The sequence below is a fragment of the Pipistrellus hanaki genome, assembly GCF_964339955.1.
Source record: "Pipistrellus hanaki genome assembly, chromosome: 16".
Lineage (NCBI taxonomy): Eukaryota > Metazoa > Chordata > Mammalia > Chiroptera > Vespertilionidae > Pipistrellus > Pipistrellus hanaki.
The window spans coordinates 14,170,464-14,188,898 of NC_140518.1; the positions used below are offsets into that span (position 1 = coordinate 14,170,464).

Below are 18,435 nucleotides of genomic sequence, written 5' to 3' on the forward strand. Positions count from 1 at the left end.
GGGGGCGGGGGGGGAGGGGGACTGGGGAGGCTGATATATGTGCGGCTTTATTGCCAGTGAATTTCACGCACTTTAAGTCCTGTGGCTTGTGACCTCTTATCTGAATAAAGTGGCAGAATCCATTTTGGCAAGGTGTGTTCCGTTGTGCTTTGGGGCTGGAAATGACCCAGGGATGATGGTACAGGGGCATTTCTGCTGAAGCTTTAGCTTCTGATCCCCACTTGTCCACGGAGATGGGGGGCTGGGTGAAATTGAGGGTTGCCAAGAACCAGTCAGGCTCCTGGTAGGTGACGTAAGGATTCTGAGGGTTCCCTGCAGAAATTCCCAAGCCCTCAAATTAGTTCCCTTAAAACCATCCCACTTACCCCACCCGCTAACCACAACACCAGCCACCACGCACAGTCTGGGGCTCTGCCACTCTGTTTTATTAGAACGGCCCTCCGTCTGAAAGCACAGCTTCGGCATGGGAGCCGGCTCAGGCTGGAGGAGTGACCAGCAGACCTCGGGGGACTGCCAACACAGGAGAAGCAACTACACACCATGGCACAGCACAGCACAGGACAATCGATTGCTTTTTTCTCCTTTTATATATAAATTGGTCATTTAAAAATTAGAATAATATATAGAGTTTCTCTAGAGAGAGACTTTGCAACAAAAAAAATATATATTTAAAGAATGTGACCTCCTGGGCAAATGAAGCAGCATCTCTGAGCGGAGGAAAGAGGGCTCCTCATGCATTGGAGAGGGGGCTAAGCCTTTCGACAGGCATCAAGGCTATTGCATATCTTGGAAGAGGGAGGAAGAGTATGGAGCTGGCTAGTCAGTGCATCTGCATTATTTTCTCTACGTTGCAAGTTTGTATGGCTTTGGCTAAAGCATTTGAAGCAGCAGAGGTACTAAAGTGCTAAACTGAAGCCTCTCAGTCTCTATAAAAAACAAAACAAAAAAGGAGGAGGAGGAGGGTAGGACCCAATGATGAAGCCCTCCCTAACCCCCAACTGAGTGGACGCAGACCGGGATGTTCTGCAGGGCAGGGGGAAGGCTGGGGGATATGTTTAGCAGCCTCCTCCCCCCATACCTCGTGCATCCCTGCAATCCCACACATCTATCCCTGCAGAGATTGAACGTTTGGAGAGAGACAGTTAATCTCCCCTGCACTCCGTTAATCCCTGGCAGCAGCTGGGACAGGGATGGCAGGAAGGACCTGTCTCAACCCCACGAGGCTTTCTTTTTGAGGCAGGCAAACAGCCAGGAGCCTGGGGAAACGGAGATGGGCAGGGCATTGGTTTAGGCAGTGAGGCTCGGCTACTCCCTTTGGTCCCATCTGTAGCTCTGCCCACCAAACTTGGCAGGAGGGGCATCCTCTGGAGGAGCAGAACCAGCTAAAAGGAGTCAGATGTCCCTGACAGGGTTGGGTAGAGGCAGGTTCTGGGGAATTCAGGGAAATGGACTTGGTCCCTGAAGCCCTTCTGATTCATTCAGATCTGGACTCCTCCAGGATCTGGGGTAGGTTTTGGTCCCGGGGGCCAGGGCCAGGGCCAGGGGCTGAGACTGGGTGTGGGGCTGGAGCTGGTGCTGGTGTTGGAGCTGGGGCTGGGGCTTGAACTTGAGTGGAAGCTGGTGTAGGGACCGGGGCCTGGGCAGAGCCGGAAGTAGGCAGGGGAGGTTTGCCGCCAGGGTGGTAATCGTGGGTGGCCTTGGGCTCATTGGTGTGGTAGGAACCCTTGTAGCGATGGTTCTGCAGATAGAAGAGCACCAACATTCCCACCAGCCCCAGCAACAGGAAGGCCACCAAAACTGAAAGAGGAAAAAGAAACAATTAGAGCAGATCCTTGGGGTTTCTCCTACAGACAGACAACAGTGTCCACTCTACAACCATCAGGCGATTCCTTAGTGTCTGGTAAGTCTGAATTCCTGCGTATCCCCCGCCATCTTCTAATATTCTCTTTTCACATCCCTGCTAGTTAACCCTTCTTCTTTTTTAAAAAAAATAGTTTTTAATTATTTCAGAGAAGAAGGGAGAGGGAAAGAGAGAGAGAAATGTCAATGACGAGAAAGAACCATTGATGGGCTGCCTCCTGCACACACCCCCACTGGGGGTCTGGTCCACAACCCGGGCATGTGCCCTTGACTGGAATCGAACCTGGGACCCTTCAGTCCATTGAGCCAAACCAGCCAGGGCCATTAGCCCTTCTTATCTCTCTAGATGTTACTATACTCCCATTTCCTCATTCCTTAGCCATAGCCCAGTCTTAATATTTCAATTAAAGTTTATAACATAAAAAGAAAAAACAAAAGTCTATAGCATTCTCAAACATTTGAAAACCTCCAGTCCAATCGCATACTACTTCAGCGTAGCCTATCTCAGCCTTCTTCGCACTGCCATGCTCTACAGGGCAGGGAGGGAATGCCAACAATCGGAGGGTGGAATCAGGAGATTAGGGCAGTGATCACACTACTTACAGCCTAAAAGTATGGCAACCCATCCGTCGTCATGGTAGTAAAGGAAGTCTGAAGAAGAGAAAGCACCAGTTAGGAGAAGCCTCCAATATGGTAAGAATAATTTTCCTTCTCTGTTGTCCCTCCTTCTTCTGTGTCCTGGGGACATACCTGGGGGCAGGTACCAGGGGTCCAGCTCAGGTGGCACCTCTGAGAAAAGACGTGGCATGGCTCCACAGTTAGATTCAGACAGTTCTCCCTGAACGCGAAGGGCCTCAGCCAGCTCAGCAGTCATGGGTCGAGGGGTTCGGAAGTGGGCTTTGAGGGGAGCCACATTGTTGAATCGAACACCAGACAAACAGCCCGAGAAACCTGGTGTGTTGTAGCGCTGGATCTCTGGGTCAATTACTCCTGTTTCTGGGGGAGAGACAGGCCCAGAAAGAAAGGGCTTGGACCACCAATCACCCTGCCCTCCCTTACCATCCATAGGTTTCCTGCTCATCAGCACCTGCACTGCGATTCCCAATTCCTTCCCTCTCCTCTAGGCTCCAGGGGCTTCACCCACAATTTCTTACCCAAAATGCATTGCCACGCTCGGCTTACCCATAACACGCCCTAGGTACAGGGCCTTGGGTGAGTCCAGCTGGCTGTCCACCAACAGTGAGAACTTCTGTTCTGTCAGAGGGAAGTAGTCCACCTGAGTCAGGGAGGAGAAAGGAGATGCAGGAGGGAGAACCAGAGGCAGACGCGGCCACGATCATCCAGGAACTCTGTCCCAGCAGGTGCTAAGTCCTAGCTTTGTCCTAGGTGCGCCACCCCTGGACCCAGATGTAGAGTTTGGTATTAAAAACCCAACAGCCGCTGAAACCGGCTTGACTCAATGGATAGAGCGTCGGCTTGGGGACTGAAAGGTCCCAGGTTCGATTCCGGTCAAGGGCATATACCTTGGTTGCGGGCATATCCCCAGTAGGGGGTGTGCAAGAGGCAGCTGATCGATGACTCTCTCTCATCGATGTTTCTAGCTCTCTATCTCTCTCCCTTCCTCTCTGTGCAAAATCAATAAAATATATTTTAAAAAAATAATAAAATAAAATAAAATAAAAACCCAACAGCCTGATTTTGAGCCCTGTTTGTGAGCTTTCTAGTAGTCTAACTTTAAGGCAGCACTTTACTTTCTGAGTCCATTTAATGATTTGTAAAACAGAAATAGTAAGTCCACATGTGTACCTGAGCTGCCTCACAGACCTGTTGTGAGAGCCATATAAGGTAATTGATACATATGAAAATTCTCTGTAAATTGGCATGTGCTCTACAAATACTAAATATTTGACATTTTCCTGGGCGCCACAACCTTGATCATGAGGTTATGATCTGAGCTGGTCCACTTTTCTCTACACACACCTGGATGAAAAGCTGGCGGTAGACCCGGGTGATATTGACGCTGTGGGGCTGGCCATCTGTAACTGGGCGGGTGGTTAGTTGGTACACGTAGGGACTGGTGCCCAGCTGATAGCGCAGCTGTAGAGTCCCTGTGGGGTGGAGAGGAGAAAGAGGGGGTCTCCCTTCAGGTCCCACAACCCCCTTTTTCAAGAGCACTTAGGTCCTGTTATGTATTGATGAGTGAATCAGTTGTGAGAATGAAGGGAGCCCAGGAAGAAGCTGGAGTTGAGGGAGAGCCTGTCAGGAGCTTACCGTCTTCCTTGATGAGCACGGCCATGTAGTCACGCACGAAGGAGCTGACGTAGAGCAGGACGGCGGGGGCAGACTCGGTGCTAAAGCTGAAAGACACCTCCTCGCCAGTAACATTGTAGACAGGACCCCGGTAACCGGGCACAGGCCGGCCAGGCTGTGGGTATTCAGGCAGACGGTACCCAGGGCCATGGTAGCCAGGCACATAGCCAGGAGTGTCATAGCCAGGGATGTAGCCTGGCTCGTAGCCTGGCACCGGCCGGCTCAGCATGTGGGAGAACTCCCGGGCTGCAGAGCGCAGGGCTGACTGCAGGTTATAGCGCATCCAGGTGCCGGGCTCAAAGAAACCACCAATATCTGAAGGCACAGGTGGTGAGGTCAGGGCTTCCGTTTCCATATTTAGATACTGTATATGTCACACACACACACACTCACACACACACACACACACACACACACACACACACCTGGGACTTGCCTTCAGTTTCTACCACCACCACAGTTTCATCTTAGCCAACCCCTATTGGGGTTGGGGCTGCATTTTACAGGTGGGGAAACTGAGGTTCATAGGTTGGCAGTGACTTGCTTAAGGATACACAGTAAGTGGACAGCCAAGATTAGAACTGAGATCACTACTCCATCCAGTACATTCACCACTACTCACATTTCCAAACCAAGACCAAAGTCTTCTCTTGGTCCCTAAGTCCCTAAGTCTCCCTATTCCACCAGACTTCCCATTAGTAACCTACCAGTCTTAGGGAGGATGCAGTCTGCGTATATGTGCAGAGATCTTGCTGTGGTGAATGACTAGGTTCTCTTTAACCAAGAACCCGGCTGTAGACATGTTTTAGGAGTGCAGCAATTGTCAAATAGGAAATGGCATAGGAGGGCATCATGCAGCCTGAGGTGGATATGCTTGCAAGGGGAGGAACCTGCATTACCTTGGTGATAGGGGAAGATGGGGAAGTTATTTGCTTGTTGCTTTTGAGTTCTTTTACTGCCAGCTAGCTGTACCACCCCTTCCTTGCCCCACTTTATGCCTTTGGAGTCACCCAGCATCTTCAGCTGCCTGATGGCCCCAGCTCAGAGCTCAGGAACCCAGAGACACCCTCCTTCCTTTCTTCCCTGCTATCCCTACATCCCATGACACCCTACAGCTCCCTGTCCTTCCATACCCAACAGCACTGACCGTGGTTGCAATACGGCCCATCAAAAGCCGTGAGGTCACAGTCACATGTGTAGTAGCTGTAGCGTTCCACGCATCGGCCTCCATGGAAACAGGGGAACCGGGGATGGGCACAGCGGCCTGTGCAGTTGGGCGAGGTACCCTCAGAGGCATTGGCACGGCCTTCCAGGTTCAGAGTCACTCCATTCAGACGCATAGCCCTCAAGCAGCCCACGAAGGGGCGCCTCTTAAGCTCTGCAGATCCTGGGGAGGGTAGGCAGGTTAAGAAATGGGTGTAGAGCAAGAGACAGGGATAAGTATTGGGGTTGGGAATAGAACCAAGTGAGCTAGAATAATGGCCTAGAGCCAAGGACTGGAGAGGGATGGTGGGCCTTTGGCTCTCTCTGAAGCAGAGGGATTGGGAATTAAGACACTGGTTCCTGGAACCAAGGAGAGCAGCCTTGAGAGGGTAGAAAGGCTAAGGAGATTTCAGACCTGCCTCTGGGTTGCTGCTTACCAACGTAGAGGGGCTGGTCGTACTCCAGCCAGATGTAGGTCTGCAGGGGCATGCGCCGCACCACCCAGGGCCGGTGGTCCACGCGGAGCCGGGCCTGCTTCACGTTGATTTCGGCCCGGACCAGGTGCCACTCATCGTCATTGAACTCAAAATCATCTGAGTGTACCGTCAGGTTCTCATCTCCATTCCCCACGTCAAAGGCGAAGACCACATCTCGGGATGCTGGTGGGGTGGGGGGAGAGGACTCAGGCCTCCAAGATTCCTCACCCAATGCAGCCTCTCTTCACTCTGGAGCTCCTGGGACGTCCCTCCAGTTTGTGCACAGCCTGCTTAAAATCTCATACCCCTGTTCTCTCCCAAATCTGCAGATCCCTAGAGCCGGCTTCCCACCCCACTTCTCAGGTCAGAAGCATAGCTGTTAGGTAGGAGATACCTCAGGATCCCAGCTTCCTTACTCACAGGGGCCTACGGCCCAGAGAGGCACACTGGGTGCCTCCGGTCACCAGGCCAGCTCTCAGGGCTGAGCTGGACTAGAACCCAGGGTCATTAAAGCCTTGTCCATCAAAGGCCCTCAAAAGAGACGAAGCATCTGCCCTTGTCTCTTGCCCCAGCCTCCACCTGCACCCTCCCCGTGTGCCTGCTCACTGTTGAGTTCCACCCGCACGTAAGGTCGGCACCACTGGAAGTAAGAGCCCCCCATATTCTCTAGGAAGACTCCTGAGGGGGCCGAGGTCCTGAAGTAGAAGGAGACATCAAGGCTGTGGTTGGCACGGATTGGAGGAAAGCGTAGTGCAGTCCCGGTGTGGAAGGAGATAGTGTTCCAGGAATTTCCTACAAAGCCAGATGGAAGAAGGCCTTGTCAGGGAGGCTGGAGAGTGGGGGAGTGAGGGAGCCTCAGGTGAGTGGGGGAAGGAAAGGCAGAGGGGTAGCTAGGGGTAACCAAGGAGTGTAATGAAAGAGAATAAGGTGTAAAGGAGCAAAACAGATTGTGGGGAGGGTCATCATAGGAGGACCTGGGGTGTCTGACAGTGTGTCCTGGAGGCACTCGGTGAGTCAGGTGGCCTAGATTCTAGAAACTAGATGATACACAAAACGGTCTGTCACTCACGATCGCCATAGCAGCGCAGAGGCCTCAGGAAAAACTGGGCCTCAGAAGTGGAGCGGTTTGTGTCCCCCACCACCACCTGAGTGACAGGCAAATGGTCCACAAAGGTCAGCAGTCCCCTGTCGGTTCTCCTGTGCGGGCGAGATGCAGTGGCTCAGCCCCTGCCATTCACCTGCCCCCTCCCCGCCCCCCCACCCTGAGAGCCCCGCCCTGTGCCTCCCTCACCACTGGGGCTGGTCAGCGTCACAGTTGCACTGCAGAGCAGGGTCCACACAGCTCCGGTCCAGACCGCAGGCACAGCGCTGGATCCCAGGCTGCGAGCCTCCCCAGTAGAAGTGCTGCTCCTCATTCCGGCCAATCCAGAAGCTGTAGGGGTAGCCGCCTGGGGAAGGGGTTCAGGCAGTTTCTAGCCCCTGTTCCTCCACCAGTCTCTGGGCTCCCCTCTCACCCTTCTAACCAGCCCAGACACTTGAATCTCCTAGCCCAGGACTCCAACTTAACCATCCGGTTTCTTTCTCCCAGGCCCCCACTGGTCTCTCCTCCAGCTCTCCACCTCACCCTCCCACACCCCAGACCCAACCTGCAGTGTTGAGCAGCCTGGAATTGTAGCAGGAGAATTCGATCCACTGTTCACAGTGCTGGGAAGCATTGGCCAGGGCACTGACTTCCTCCCAGGATGCATTCCAGTACTGGACGGCCCCCAGGAACGGCCGGTCCATGCTTGAACCTGTCACCCGAGTCGTCCACAGCCTGTCATGCCGCACAACTGTCCACGCCTTCTTCTCTGGGGGAGGAGAAGGGTCAGAGCTTTGGCTGGAGACCAGCATTCTCTACCCATCCCCCTGCCCCCCTCCACCACCACTGCTGCAACTCAGAGCCAATAAATGTGGCTAGCAGCTCCATCCCAGCCCAGCTCCTGGCCCTGGACCTTGCAGGCTGGACATGAGACAGCTGGAGCACATCAGGAAGCTGAAATTTATCTGCAAGGCTCCATTACAAATTCCTTTCCCCTCTGCCCTCCTTTAGCCCATCACAGTTTAATGTCTACCCTCAATCCTTCCCTGTTTCCCTACACCCCAGCATAGCCTTTGTCAACTGCCCCTTAACCACCTATCAAAGCCGCTTACCTCGAATATCACAGTATACTACAAATGGCTTCAGGGGGCCACTGCCATCAGGATCAATGGTGAAGTTTCCCGAAGTTTTCCCACTAAGCCGGTAAGCCTCACAAGATTCCTTATACAAAGCTGGTAGGTGGTAGGAAGCAATTCAGAGGGCTAGCAGAGCCCGCCCCACCATCTCTATCAGCCCCATGATCCCAGAAACCTTCTCCTGCCCTCTCCTGCCCTCTGTCCCCGGCTCTCCCCCATGTCCCAGCTGGCTTACGTTCATGGCAGGTCTCCCCCTTGTAGCCTGTCAGTTCACAGTAGCAGATGAAGTCATCCCAAGACTGGTAGCAGCGTCCATCATGCTCACACATGTTAGGGTTGCACCTGAGGAAGGGGTCAGCACCAAGGGAAGAAGCCTTATTGGGAGCTTGAGAGTGGGGTCTGAGCCCTACAGGTTCCACTCCCCGCTCCTGAGAACACACAACTCCATGAGACACACCCCAACTAACTAGCCAGATACGGGCCTAAATGCAGGGCGTTAGGCAGGCCTGGGCTCAAGCACTGTTTTCCCTTCCCCCAAAGAACAAATAATGCCACCACCACCCAAAAAATAGATGCTTCATTTCCATTCTAAGCACATGTCACTTTAAGGGAAGAAACAGGAGTGAGAGGTGAAGGAGGAACCATCTCCAGGTGGGAGACTGAGAAGCTGGGATCGGGAGAAGAAAGATTGAGAAGGGCCACCCCCTATGGGAGACCTTGGGAAAGAGCTCTGGAGGGGGTCGCCTCTGGAAGGGAAAGGGACTTTCTGGATACCTATCGGTGATGCCACATGTGTCAAAGAGGACCTCAGCAAAGTATCCGAGCCGCCGGCCCTCCACCAGAGTCAGGTTGACCAGTTGACCATCCACCTTGAACAGCTCCATGCAGCCATGGAACGCCGTCTGGTTAGAGTGGCAGCCCCATCGACTGGCTGGCTTGGGACAACCTGGAGCAACCACCCCTGTGAGGCCCTCCCCAGGGGAGACCCGGAGACCCTCCCCCGGGGAGATGCCAAGGGAGAGCCAGACATGGAGGAAGGGAGGGGGCCAATCGATAATGGCAGTGACCTTCCGGTCCCCCAGGCCCCAGAGGGGAAAGAGGGATTTATTCCTACAAAGCTCTCCATGTAGTCCTATCTGGGTGGACTCAGGTGGGGGTGGGGCCCTTCCCACCCAGAGTCGGGGGTCTGGCCGTGTTAGCCACCACTTACCCCCGAAGAAGTAGGAAGTCCCTGTGCGGATCAGCAGAGGGTAGGAGACCCTGACCTCTGCCCCCTCCACATCATCAATGCTGATGACTGCATGGTTTTCCTGTGCTGCGAAATTCACCTCGTGCCAAAAGCCATCATTCAGGCGGTACCCTGGACAGGAAAGGATGCTGTGGGCGGGGAAGCACCAGGCCCTCGGGGCAACCTGTCTTTCCTGTGGACGCTGCGCCCCCGCTCTGTGTCCCGGTGGTGGACTGCGTTCCTCCTCCCACTGTTACACTCATCACACTGAGTGGTGACATCTCTGAAAGTCTCTCTTCACTATCCATAACGCCAGCAGCTTACACAGTCTGCAAAGCTATAAATGAACAACAACACCTCCAGAGACACCCTGGAACGGAAGAATACCAGGACTCTCCGCCTTCCTGCTTCTCCCAGCACCGTAGCCCCTCAGATCTGCCTCCAGCCCCAGCTGCCTCTCACATCCACTCCCACCTTTTCCCATGGCCCTGGGACCTCCTGCTCTGCTCCCCTCAGTCCAAGTCTAGAATCACCCGGCTCTCCTCTGCCCTCTCTGGCCTCCTCCCCTTCCCTCTGGCCCTGTCCACCCTTCAATCCAGGTCCCGCCCCCAACCCAGCCCTCACCGGCAGCGAACTGAAGCTTCTTTCGGCCGCTCTGTGCAATGGACACGTTGACCTGCCCTTCACTGAGCATCAGCTCCACGTGGCCCAGCCCGTCCCCCAGCTTGGAGTACAGCAGCAGTCCCGTGAGGTCCCAGGTGCGGAAGCGAAAGGAGACTGCGAGGCGGCCTCGGCGAGGGAACCCGGGCACTTGCAGGAAGTTGTGAGGACCTCCGAAGTTGACCGGGTGAGGCACCGGGTCCAGGCAGCGGAAGGCCACCTTGCCCTGGGGGCCAAAGCAAGGGTCCATCAGTGGCTGCAAGTTTCCAGCCCACCTCTCTGGGAATCCCATTTTCATACTGGTCTAAGATCTGTCACAACACTCCCTCAGGGTGGGGGAGGGGGGTAGAGACCTTCAATCCTGACATTTCAACGCCCTCCTAGAAACATGTCCAGCTGTAGAGGGGGCCTCGGCTCTCTTGCTATCACTGATCTACAACATCTTCATGGCCACGGCCTCCCTCCTGCTAACTTCCAGAGGGGATTTCCCAGGGCTTTCCTGCCACTACTTAACTGGGGTAAAGCGGTGGACTTTGGATCTCCTGTAGTTTTTATCATGCCCCCACTTGAGCATCTGGCTGGGGAGGGAGAGGTCCCGAGTTTGTATCTGATTGTCCAGATCTCTTCCCGCGCCACTTCTTTGCTTTCCAAGTGGCTCTGATGTCCCATTCCTCCCAGACCCCCAGCCCACTGGCCTCGAAGGTGATCCTCGAACTGCGCTGCACAGCCAGGTCGGCGATGTTGACTCGGTTGAAGATGATATTCTCCATGCAGCCACGAAAATTATGCCGGTAGGCAAGGTTTTTCCGTGCAGCGCCCACCAGGCCTCCAATGAACATCTGTGGGCGGGCGGAGTGGGGAACGAGGGTGAGACTCCCCGGGACGGTGAGTCCCTGGGTGCGGGAGCAGCAGGCCCCTTCCTGGAACTTTTTTTTTTATAAAAGTCTTGAAACACACATTTCCCCAATGTCGGTATTCAAGCTGGAAGCTCACTGAGCCTCCAGAGGTTTGGGTTCTAGTCCTACCTCAACCACACATTGGCTGCATGCCCTTGGGTAAGTCAGTAACACTTTCTGGGATTCTTTACATGCAGGTGGAGGCCAGGGTCTTTACCAATCCCACCGAGGTGGGCAATCCCAGGGGGCAATGTTCTCATCTTGCCCATTCCTCAAAATCCAGATTTCCAAACCCCATCTCAGTGGTTCTCGGGTGGCACCAGGAAGCAAGGCCTTACTTTGGTGGAGAGAAGTGCTGTCCCCTACCCACCCAGCGCCCCCCTCAACCAAACGACTCCTCCTGCTCTGCTCACCTCATTGTCCAGGTTCAGTCTCTCGAAGTCGCCATTGAGAATGAAGCGCTGCACATAGCCGTCCAGGGTGAAGTTGGTGTGGCGACCGTACCGGTCCACGCGCACATAATGCCAGTGCTGGTCGTTGAGGACCCCGCCGGCGCTCACCGTTGTGTGCCCAGGCCGCGGTTGGATGGGGCTGCTGCCTGAGGATAGGGTGGGGCTAGGTCAGACCTGGGACCGAGCACCCCAGGGAGCCCAGCCCCTCCGTGAAGCTGCAGCCTGGGAGGGTGGGCATACAGAGACGGTACCACCGAGAGCCTGGGTTGGAGCAGCGGTCATTGGCAAGGATGTGACTTAGGGTAAGTCATTTAACCTCTTTGAACTTCTATCAGTAAAACTTGGGGCACAATAGCTGCTTCTACTTCATGATGTGGATGTGATGAAAAACTAATTAGACACAAAAATACCTTTTTAGTGTGTGTGTGTGTGTGTGTGTGTGTGTGATGCTTTTACAATGAGGAGACTGGGATTGGGGAAGCGCCTTGTCCGAGGTCACACCGCTGGTAGACAGCACAGCTGAGACTGGATTCCATTTCTGCTAACGGGAGTCCCGAGTTTTGCCAGCACTAAATGAGGCAGGTAGGAGCAGTCCAAACGGAAGAGGGGACCTCAGGAGTGCGCGTGGCTTAGCAACAGCGCCCCCAGCCGCCGAGCCGCCCGTCACTCACCCAGGCTCATGTGCAGCAGCAAGTGCGCCCCCTTTAGCTCCAGGGTCACGTAGTCGCCCTGGGCGCCCTCCGCGTGCAGCAGGAGCCCGTCCTTCTCCTCGGTCTTGAAGCTGAAAGCGAACACGTCCCACAGGCTGCGGCTGGCCCCTCGCGGGAAGCGGTACGAGATGGCGTCGTCGCCGTCGAAATAGAGCACGTCGGACTCTGCGCGAACGACCGGACGTGGGCCGGGGCCGGGTGTGGGCCGGGGAGGAGGGTGGTCCCCGCGCCCTCCCACCGCCGCCGCACAAGATCTTACTGTACGGACAGCCGTAGAGGCCCAGCCGCAGGCCGATCTTGCCCCGCGGGTTCCAGGCCAAGGGCACGATGCGGATGTACCGCGCGGTGAAGTGGTAGTGCAGGTCGTGGCGCACCACGGCAGACTCGTTCATGTTCCCGAAGAAGGTCTGAGGGGGGAGAGGAGAGGAGGGAAGGGGGCAGAGGAGAGGAGAGGAGAGAAGAGGCCTGGTCCCCACCCTCGGCTTGTTCTCCGCAGCCTCCCAGCCCGCAGCTGTCACAGCCAGACCATCCCGACTTTCCCAAGGCAAACACTCCCTGACCTCCCGCCTCCAAGGCTTTGTGCACACACAGCTCATTTTCCTCGTCTGGAGGGTCTTCTCCCACATTCTTATTCCTTCCTCACAGCTCAACTCGGGTGTCACCTCCTCCAAGAAGCTCTCCTAAGGTGGCTAAACCCTGTCATCCGGGAGTGTCTTGCCCACCTGTGAGCTTACAGTCCTCCTGAACCGAGTCTCCGAGTGCAAGTCACTGCTCTTACCTACCCTGTGCCCTCACTCCCCCCCCTTCCCGCACAAGCCCAGGCTGCAAAACAAGGCGGTTCCCCAGGGAGCCCGCAGGCCTGCCTACCGCATTGTGCCCCTGCTGGTAGAAGGGCGTCCAGCTGTCCACGCGGTCGCCGTAGAGCAGCATGTAGCGTGTGACCCAGTCCCAGGAGTTGAAGGAGCCTTGTGTGGCCACCGCCCGGATGCGGTGCTTCTTCATTAAGTCGATCTGGAGCCAGGGATTCGGGTCCCCAATCCGGGGAGACCAGCCACTGATGCCTAGAGAGGGGACAAGGGCATTCACCACTGGCTCCCCATTTTCTCCCAGCCCCCCCCCCCCAGCCCCTCCCCGCTCCCCGGGGCCAGGCTCACCGTGCAGCCTGGCGAAGCGTGGAGCCGTGAAGAACCCATAGTAGGAGGAGGCACCCAGGGAGCGATAGTACAGGGGCCCCACCAGCTCCTCATCACAGCCGTCTGGGTTGGGGGAACAGGCATATTGGACAGGTCAGCCCCTCCCAGGTCTTCCCCAAGGCCCCTCCCCACTCCTACCCCACCACCACCCCTGCCCCTGCACAGGGAGCGACTGGCGCGCCTCCTGCTCAGTCCCCAGCAGCAGACCCAGCCCTAATTGAAGCATCTCCTCCACCCGCTGCAGCGACGGGGGCACACTCAGGGGGGCTGTCTTCTTCGGTGGGGGACCCTTAGGCCAGACCCTCCCTAGCCCTGTTCCTGCCATGTATTAACCGGGCTCAGAACTCCCCAAAACACAACCTCAAATGTAGCATCTTTCAGAACCTGAGTCAGCCCAAGACACCCATCCAGCCCAGCCTGAGCATCCGTGCCATCCTCAGCAGCCCCCAACCTGCACCAATTCCAGATCCGGGCCTTGGTCCCAACCCAGCCAGGCCTGACACCATCACCAGTTCTGTGTCCAACCTTAGTATCCATCCGGCAGCAACTCCACCGTGGATCCCAGTCCCAAAGTCCAGCTCCCACTCCCAAACCCAGCCCCTGGCAAAACCTTAATCCTAGTCCGGGTCACCAGTAACACTTTTATCCCCAATCCTCAAACCGAGGCACTAGCCCTGGCTTGGGTCGCAGTGCCAAATCCCAGCCGGGCCGACTCTGTCCTCGGTCCCGAGCCCAACCCCAGCCCCGGGCGCGCGCGCCGGCCGCCGAGCTGCATTGCGGAGCGCGGGGGAGAGGCCGGGGAGGGCGAAAGCGAACCGGCGAGCGCGCGCCGGCGGGGAAGGGACCGGCGACCACCCAGCCGCAATGCGGTGCTTGGAACTCCCGGGCCCGTCCCTGCCCGCCTCCGAGCCCCGCACTCACAGTAGCCCCAGCCCCGGGCTCCTGAGACCGCGGCGAGCAGGACGCAGAGGAGCCGGAGACCCATCCTGCAGGGCTCCGGGGGCTCCGCGGCCGCCTCCCAGCGCCCAGGACGGGCTAGGGCTCCCGTTCCAGCTCCGGCTCCGGCTCTCAGCTCCCCTGGGGTTCTCAGCGGTCACTGTCTCTCCTCCGCACCCACCCCTCTTTCCCTACCCCTCCCCAACCCTTCTCCCCTCGCCCCCCCTCTCTCAGCCGCTCCGGGCTCTCCGCTGCTCTCTCCTCTCCACCCTCTCTCCGCTCACCTCCCCCCTCCCCAGCCTCTCTCCCAACGGGCGCTGCTTTTCCCGACTCCGCGCAAGCGCGCGCCTCAGCCTGGCTTGAAGGGCGGGGTGGGGTGGGGGGTAGAGAGCCTCCAGGCTTCGGGGAAATACCCTCCAGAACCTGAGGCTGGCAGTGGCTGTTGGTCGCAGAGGAGAGGGAAGGAAGGTCCTGAAAAATCCAGGTGGGGTGGGGGGCTGGATATGGGGAGGAGAGTATGTAAAAGATTCTAACATTTTCCAAAGGCAAATTATGTTCCTAGCACCCTTACTAGGCATACTCATTGCCCTGTGAATTCAGCATTTTTACTTGACTCCATTTTGCAAATAAAAAACCTGAGGCTCAGAGAGGTAAAACAACTAAAAACCACCATCACACAGGTAGCTAGCAAATGAGGTATTCCAAAACCCACTCTCTTTCTGCTGACAGGGAAATTGTTTTTTAGGGGGTGGAATGGGTCCACTAGGTAGAGAGGGCTCACAGACCCTAATACCCACCATCCTCTTGGCTGCTCTCCCCGCCCCCTCTTTCCTGTCCCTCTAATTTAACTTCTCTCCTCTGTGGCTATACCTCAGAAACCTTCGTGGCCAGAGATGGAGACCGAGCCCACAGAGCAGGTGTGAGTGGGGGCAGGGGGAGGAAGGATTACAGAGAGGGAGGGGAAGGAGAAGGGATGGGATTCCACAGCTGGCGACAGGCCTCCTGGAGCCATTTGGGACCAGGGGCCCTCCAGATAAAGGGGGCTGGGGATGTGAGGCTGGGGTTGGGGGACAGGACTCGGGCTGAAGGGAAGAGTGAACTGAACGTAGTTGTCCAAGGTGCAATGGAAGACCTGAGCCCCGATTCTTTTTAATATATATATATATATATATATATATATATATATATATATATATATTATTGATTTTTTAGAGAGGAAGGGAGAGGGGTAGAGAGCCAGAAACATCAATGAGAGAGAAACATCCATCAGCTGCCTCTTGCACGCCCCCTACTGGGAGTGTGCCCGCAACCAAGATACATGCCCTTGACCAGAATCGAACCTGGGACCCTTGAGTCCGCAGGCCTGACGCTCTATCCACCGAGCCAAACCGGTTTTGGCATGAGCCCCAATTCTTGAGACCCACTTGTCGTGACTATGTCAGTGCACCCATACCGAGGTAGAGTTGGGTTTGGGGAGGGGAAAAGGGAAAGGAGACAAGAGTCTGGCCACGGGGTCTGAGGCAAAGCCTGCGAGTGCGAGTTCTTCCAGGAGAGGGCGCTGCAAGCAGAAGTGAAGCTCCAAGGTTTATCAATAATACAAACCCTTGGCCTGTGCAGAGCCCAGATGCTTCTTCACATCCATTATCGTCTTCTTTCAAACAACCCTACTACACATTAGGCAGCTGAGATCCAGAAAGAGCAGGTGGCTTACTCAAGGTCACCCAGAAAGCTGGGTGCAGAGGCCGGAGGGGTGCCGGGGAAGCCAAAGCCTGTTTTGTGTGAGTGGGAAGACAAGGACCCCTCAAGTCTCTTTTCTCCCTTTTGACCTTCCCCAGGTCTCCTGGGGCGCGTATTCCGGCGACGATGAGGAGGCCTACTCCGCGGAGCCGCTGCCAGAGCTGTGCTACAAGGCGGACGTCCAGGCCTTCAGTCGAGCCTTCCAATCCAGCATCTCCCTGACGGTGGCCGCCCTGGGCCTGGCAGGCAACGGCCTGGTCCTGGCCACCCACCTGGCAGCCCGGAACGCCGCCCGCTCACCCACCTCCGCCCACCTGCTCCAGCTGGCCCTGGCAGACCTTCTGCTGGCCCTGACCCTGCCCTTCGCCGCAGCGGGGGCCCTGCACGGCTGGAGCCTGGGAAGTGCCACCTGCCGTGCCATCTCGGGCCTCTACTCGGCCTCCTTCCACGCAGGCTTCCTCTTCCTGGCCTGCATTAGCGCCGACCGCTACCTGGCCATCACGCGGGCCCTCCCTGCCCGGCCGAGGCCCTCGGGGCCGGGCCGGGCACATCTGGTCTCCGTCACCGTGTGGCTGCTGTCGCTGCTCCTGGCGCTGCCTGCTCTTCTTTTCAGCCAGGACGGGCAGCGGGAAGGGCAGCGGCGCTGCCGCCTGCTCTTCCCCGAGGGCCTCGCGCAGACGGTGAAGGGGGCGAGCGCGGTGGCGCAGGTGGCGCTGGGCTTCGCGCTGCCGCTGGGCGTCATGGCAGCCTGCTACGCGCTGCTGGGCCGCACGCTGCTGGCCGCCAGGGGGCCGGAGCGCCGGCGCGCGCTGCGCGTGGTGGTGGCCCTGGTGGCGGCCTTCGTGCTGCTGCAGCTGCCCTACAGCCTGGCGCTGCTGCTGGACACGGCCGACCTGCTGGCCGCGCGCGAGCGGAGCTGCCCGGCGAGTAAGCGCAAGGACCTGGCCCTGCTGGTCACCGGGGGCCTGGCCCTCGCGCGCTGCGGCCTCAACCCCGTGCTCTACGCCTTCCTGGGCCTGCGCTTCCGCCGGGACCTGCGGCGGCTGCTCCGGGCTGGCAGCGGGGCTGGGAACGGCCGCCCAGGGCCTCGCCCCCGCGGCCCCCGCTGCCCCCGGCGGCCCCGCCTTTCTTCCTGCTCCGCTCCCACCGAGACGCACAGCGTTTCCCACCGGGACCACTAGGGCTGCGCATCCAGAGGAGGGGGCGACGGAGGAAATGGATCGGGGAGGTTTCTGGGGCGGGGGGGCGGGGGGGCGGGGGGGATGGAGGTGGGGGGTAGGTGTGGGAACGCCGATAAAGGGGTGGGGACCTACAGGAATTGCTTCCGTACTTGGCCACATTAAATGGATAACATGGGAATGTGATGCAACCCGACGAATGTTACTATTTTTGAGTCGCTGGCTGGAAAGTGATTTGTAGCGGAGCCGAGCCCGGGTCCCGCACGGCCCGCCCGCCTCTCCCGCCCCGGGCGCGGGGCTCTAAGCGGGGGAGGGCGCTGGGAGCCCGGTGGGGGCGGGGGCTGCGGAGCTGCTAACGCTCGGCGCTGACACCTCCTCCACCTTCGCCCGCTCCCCGCCGGCGGAGGTGAGGTGGGAAGGCTGCCAGCGAGCAGGGGCGGGGGTTCCTCTGGAGACGCCGCGGAGAAGAGCTTTCGAACAACCCGGGTGCTCGCCAACAATGGCCGCCCCGGCCAGGACCGGGCTCCCGGCCTCCGAGTGTCCGGGCTGCGGCTGCCGGGGGCCGGGGGCGCCTGGCGGTGGTGCGGGGACAGGGACGGGGCAGAGATTCCCGTTTTGCGTGGGCTTTCAGATTAAGTGACCATTTTAGAGTTCCTTCTGTAAAAATTCTGTGGTGGAAAGCGGGGGATGGGGGTGGGCAAAAAGTTGAGTCGAAGTTTTTCACCTTGGAAAAAGCAAGGAGGAAATCCCAATTTGCACATTTCCAGAGTCATTATCCTGGGGGAGGAGGAAGGGAGGGGACTGTGGTTCTCCAATGCACCGAGGCAGCCGGGGAGAACTTCCCTGCAGCCAGAGCCTGGGACCCGGACCGGGGAAGAGAACCTAGGGTGGTGATGTCTCTATCCCCAGGGCACCTCGGGGCAGACCACGCTCCTCTCCGGCCAGGCCAGGCCCGGTGACCTGCAGAGACAGGCGCACAGATGGCTTTGGTCTTTGTTTTACACCATCACGGCGGGCAGGATGGTGTCCAAGAGCGAGCGACTCCTCTCCGCAGTTTAATATCCGGTCAGCCAAGCCGCCCCGACCCCTCCGGCCAGCAGCCTGGGGACCGGGGACCCGGGGCAGGAAGAGCGTGGCTGGCGTGGCAGGGTGGTCTCCGGGTCCCCGCCCCGCTCGGACTCAGCCTTCCTGCCCAGAGCCTCCCTCCGGTGGCTGCTGAGATCGAACCACCGCCTCCAGGGCCATCAACCTCGGGAAGCAAAGCGCGGAAGTGGCGCCGACCCTCCACACGCCCCACACCCCAGCCCCAGGGGGGCCACCTGGAACCCTCCACCGGAGACCGCGGGGATCGCCGCTGAGTCAGCAACGCACGCGCGCGC

General features: G+C 57.7%; 2 protein-coding genes across 3 annotated transcripts; one reads left to right on the forward strand and one right to left on the reverse strand.

The window, feature by feature from the left end:
• Positions 1-568: 568 nt before the first annotated feature.
• CNTNAP1 (contactin associated protein 1) lies at positions 569-15,983 on the reverse strand. Of its 2 annotated transcripts, none has more exons than XM_084861823.1 (24): positions 15,744-15,983; positions 13,167-13,268; positions 12,880-13,073; positions 12,272-12,419; positions 11,974-12,177; positions 11,264-11,448; positions 10,650-10,793; positions 9,919-10,180; positions 9,277-9,426; positions 8,841-9,012; positions 8,302-8,408; positions 8,043-8,162; positions 7,496-7,699; positions 7,141-7,297; positions 6,919-7,046; positions 6,456-6,641; positions 5,811-6,032; positions 5,318-5,557; positions 4,132-4,485; positions 3,841-3,968; positions 3,043-3,136; positions 2,611-2,856; positions 2,464-2,511; positions 569-1,797 (listed from the first exon to the last, which is right to left on the reverse strand). In XM_084861823.1, the coding sequence occupies exons 1-24, from the start codon at positions 15,781-15,783 to the stop codon at positions 1,475-1,477; spliced, it is 4,158 nt and encodes a 1,385-aa protein (XP_084717949.1). In that variant the 5' UTR covers positions 15,784-15,983; the 3' UTR covers positions 569-1,474. The 2 variants fall into 2 exon arrangements, with proteins under 2 accessions (XP_084717949.1, XP_084717948.1); XM_084861822.1 differs by lacking the exon at positions 15,744-15,983 and adding an exon at positions 14,127-14,319.
• CCR10 (C-C motif chemokine receptor 10) lies at positions 14,446-17,247 on the forward strand. The gene is made up of 2 exons (XM_084861831.1): positions 14,446-15,058; positions 15,977-17,247. Exons 1-2 carry the CDS (start codon positions 15,035-15,037, stop codon positions 17,057-17,059), a joined length of 1,107 nt encoding a protein of 368 aa, XP_084717957.1. The 5' UTR covers positions 14,446-15,034; the 3' UTR covers positions 17,060-17,247.
• Positions 17,248-18,435: the final 1,188 nt, after the last annotated feature.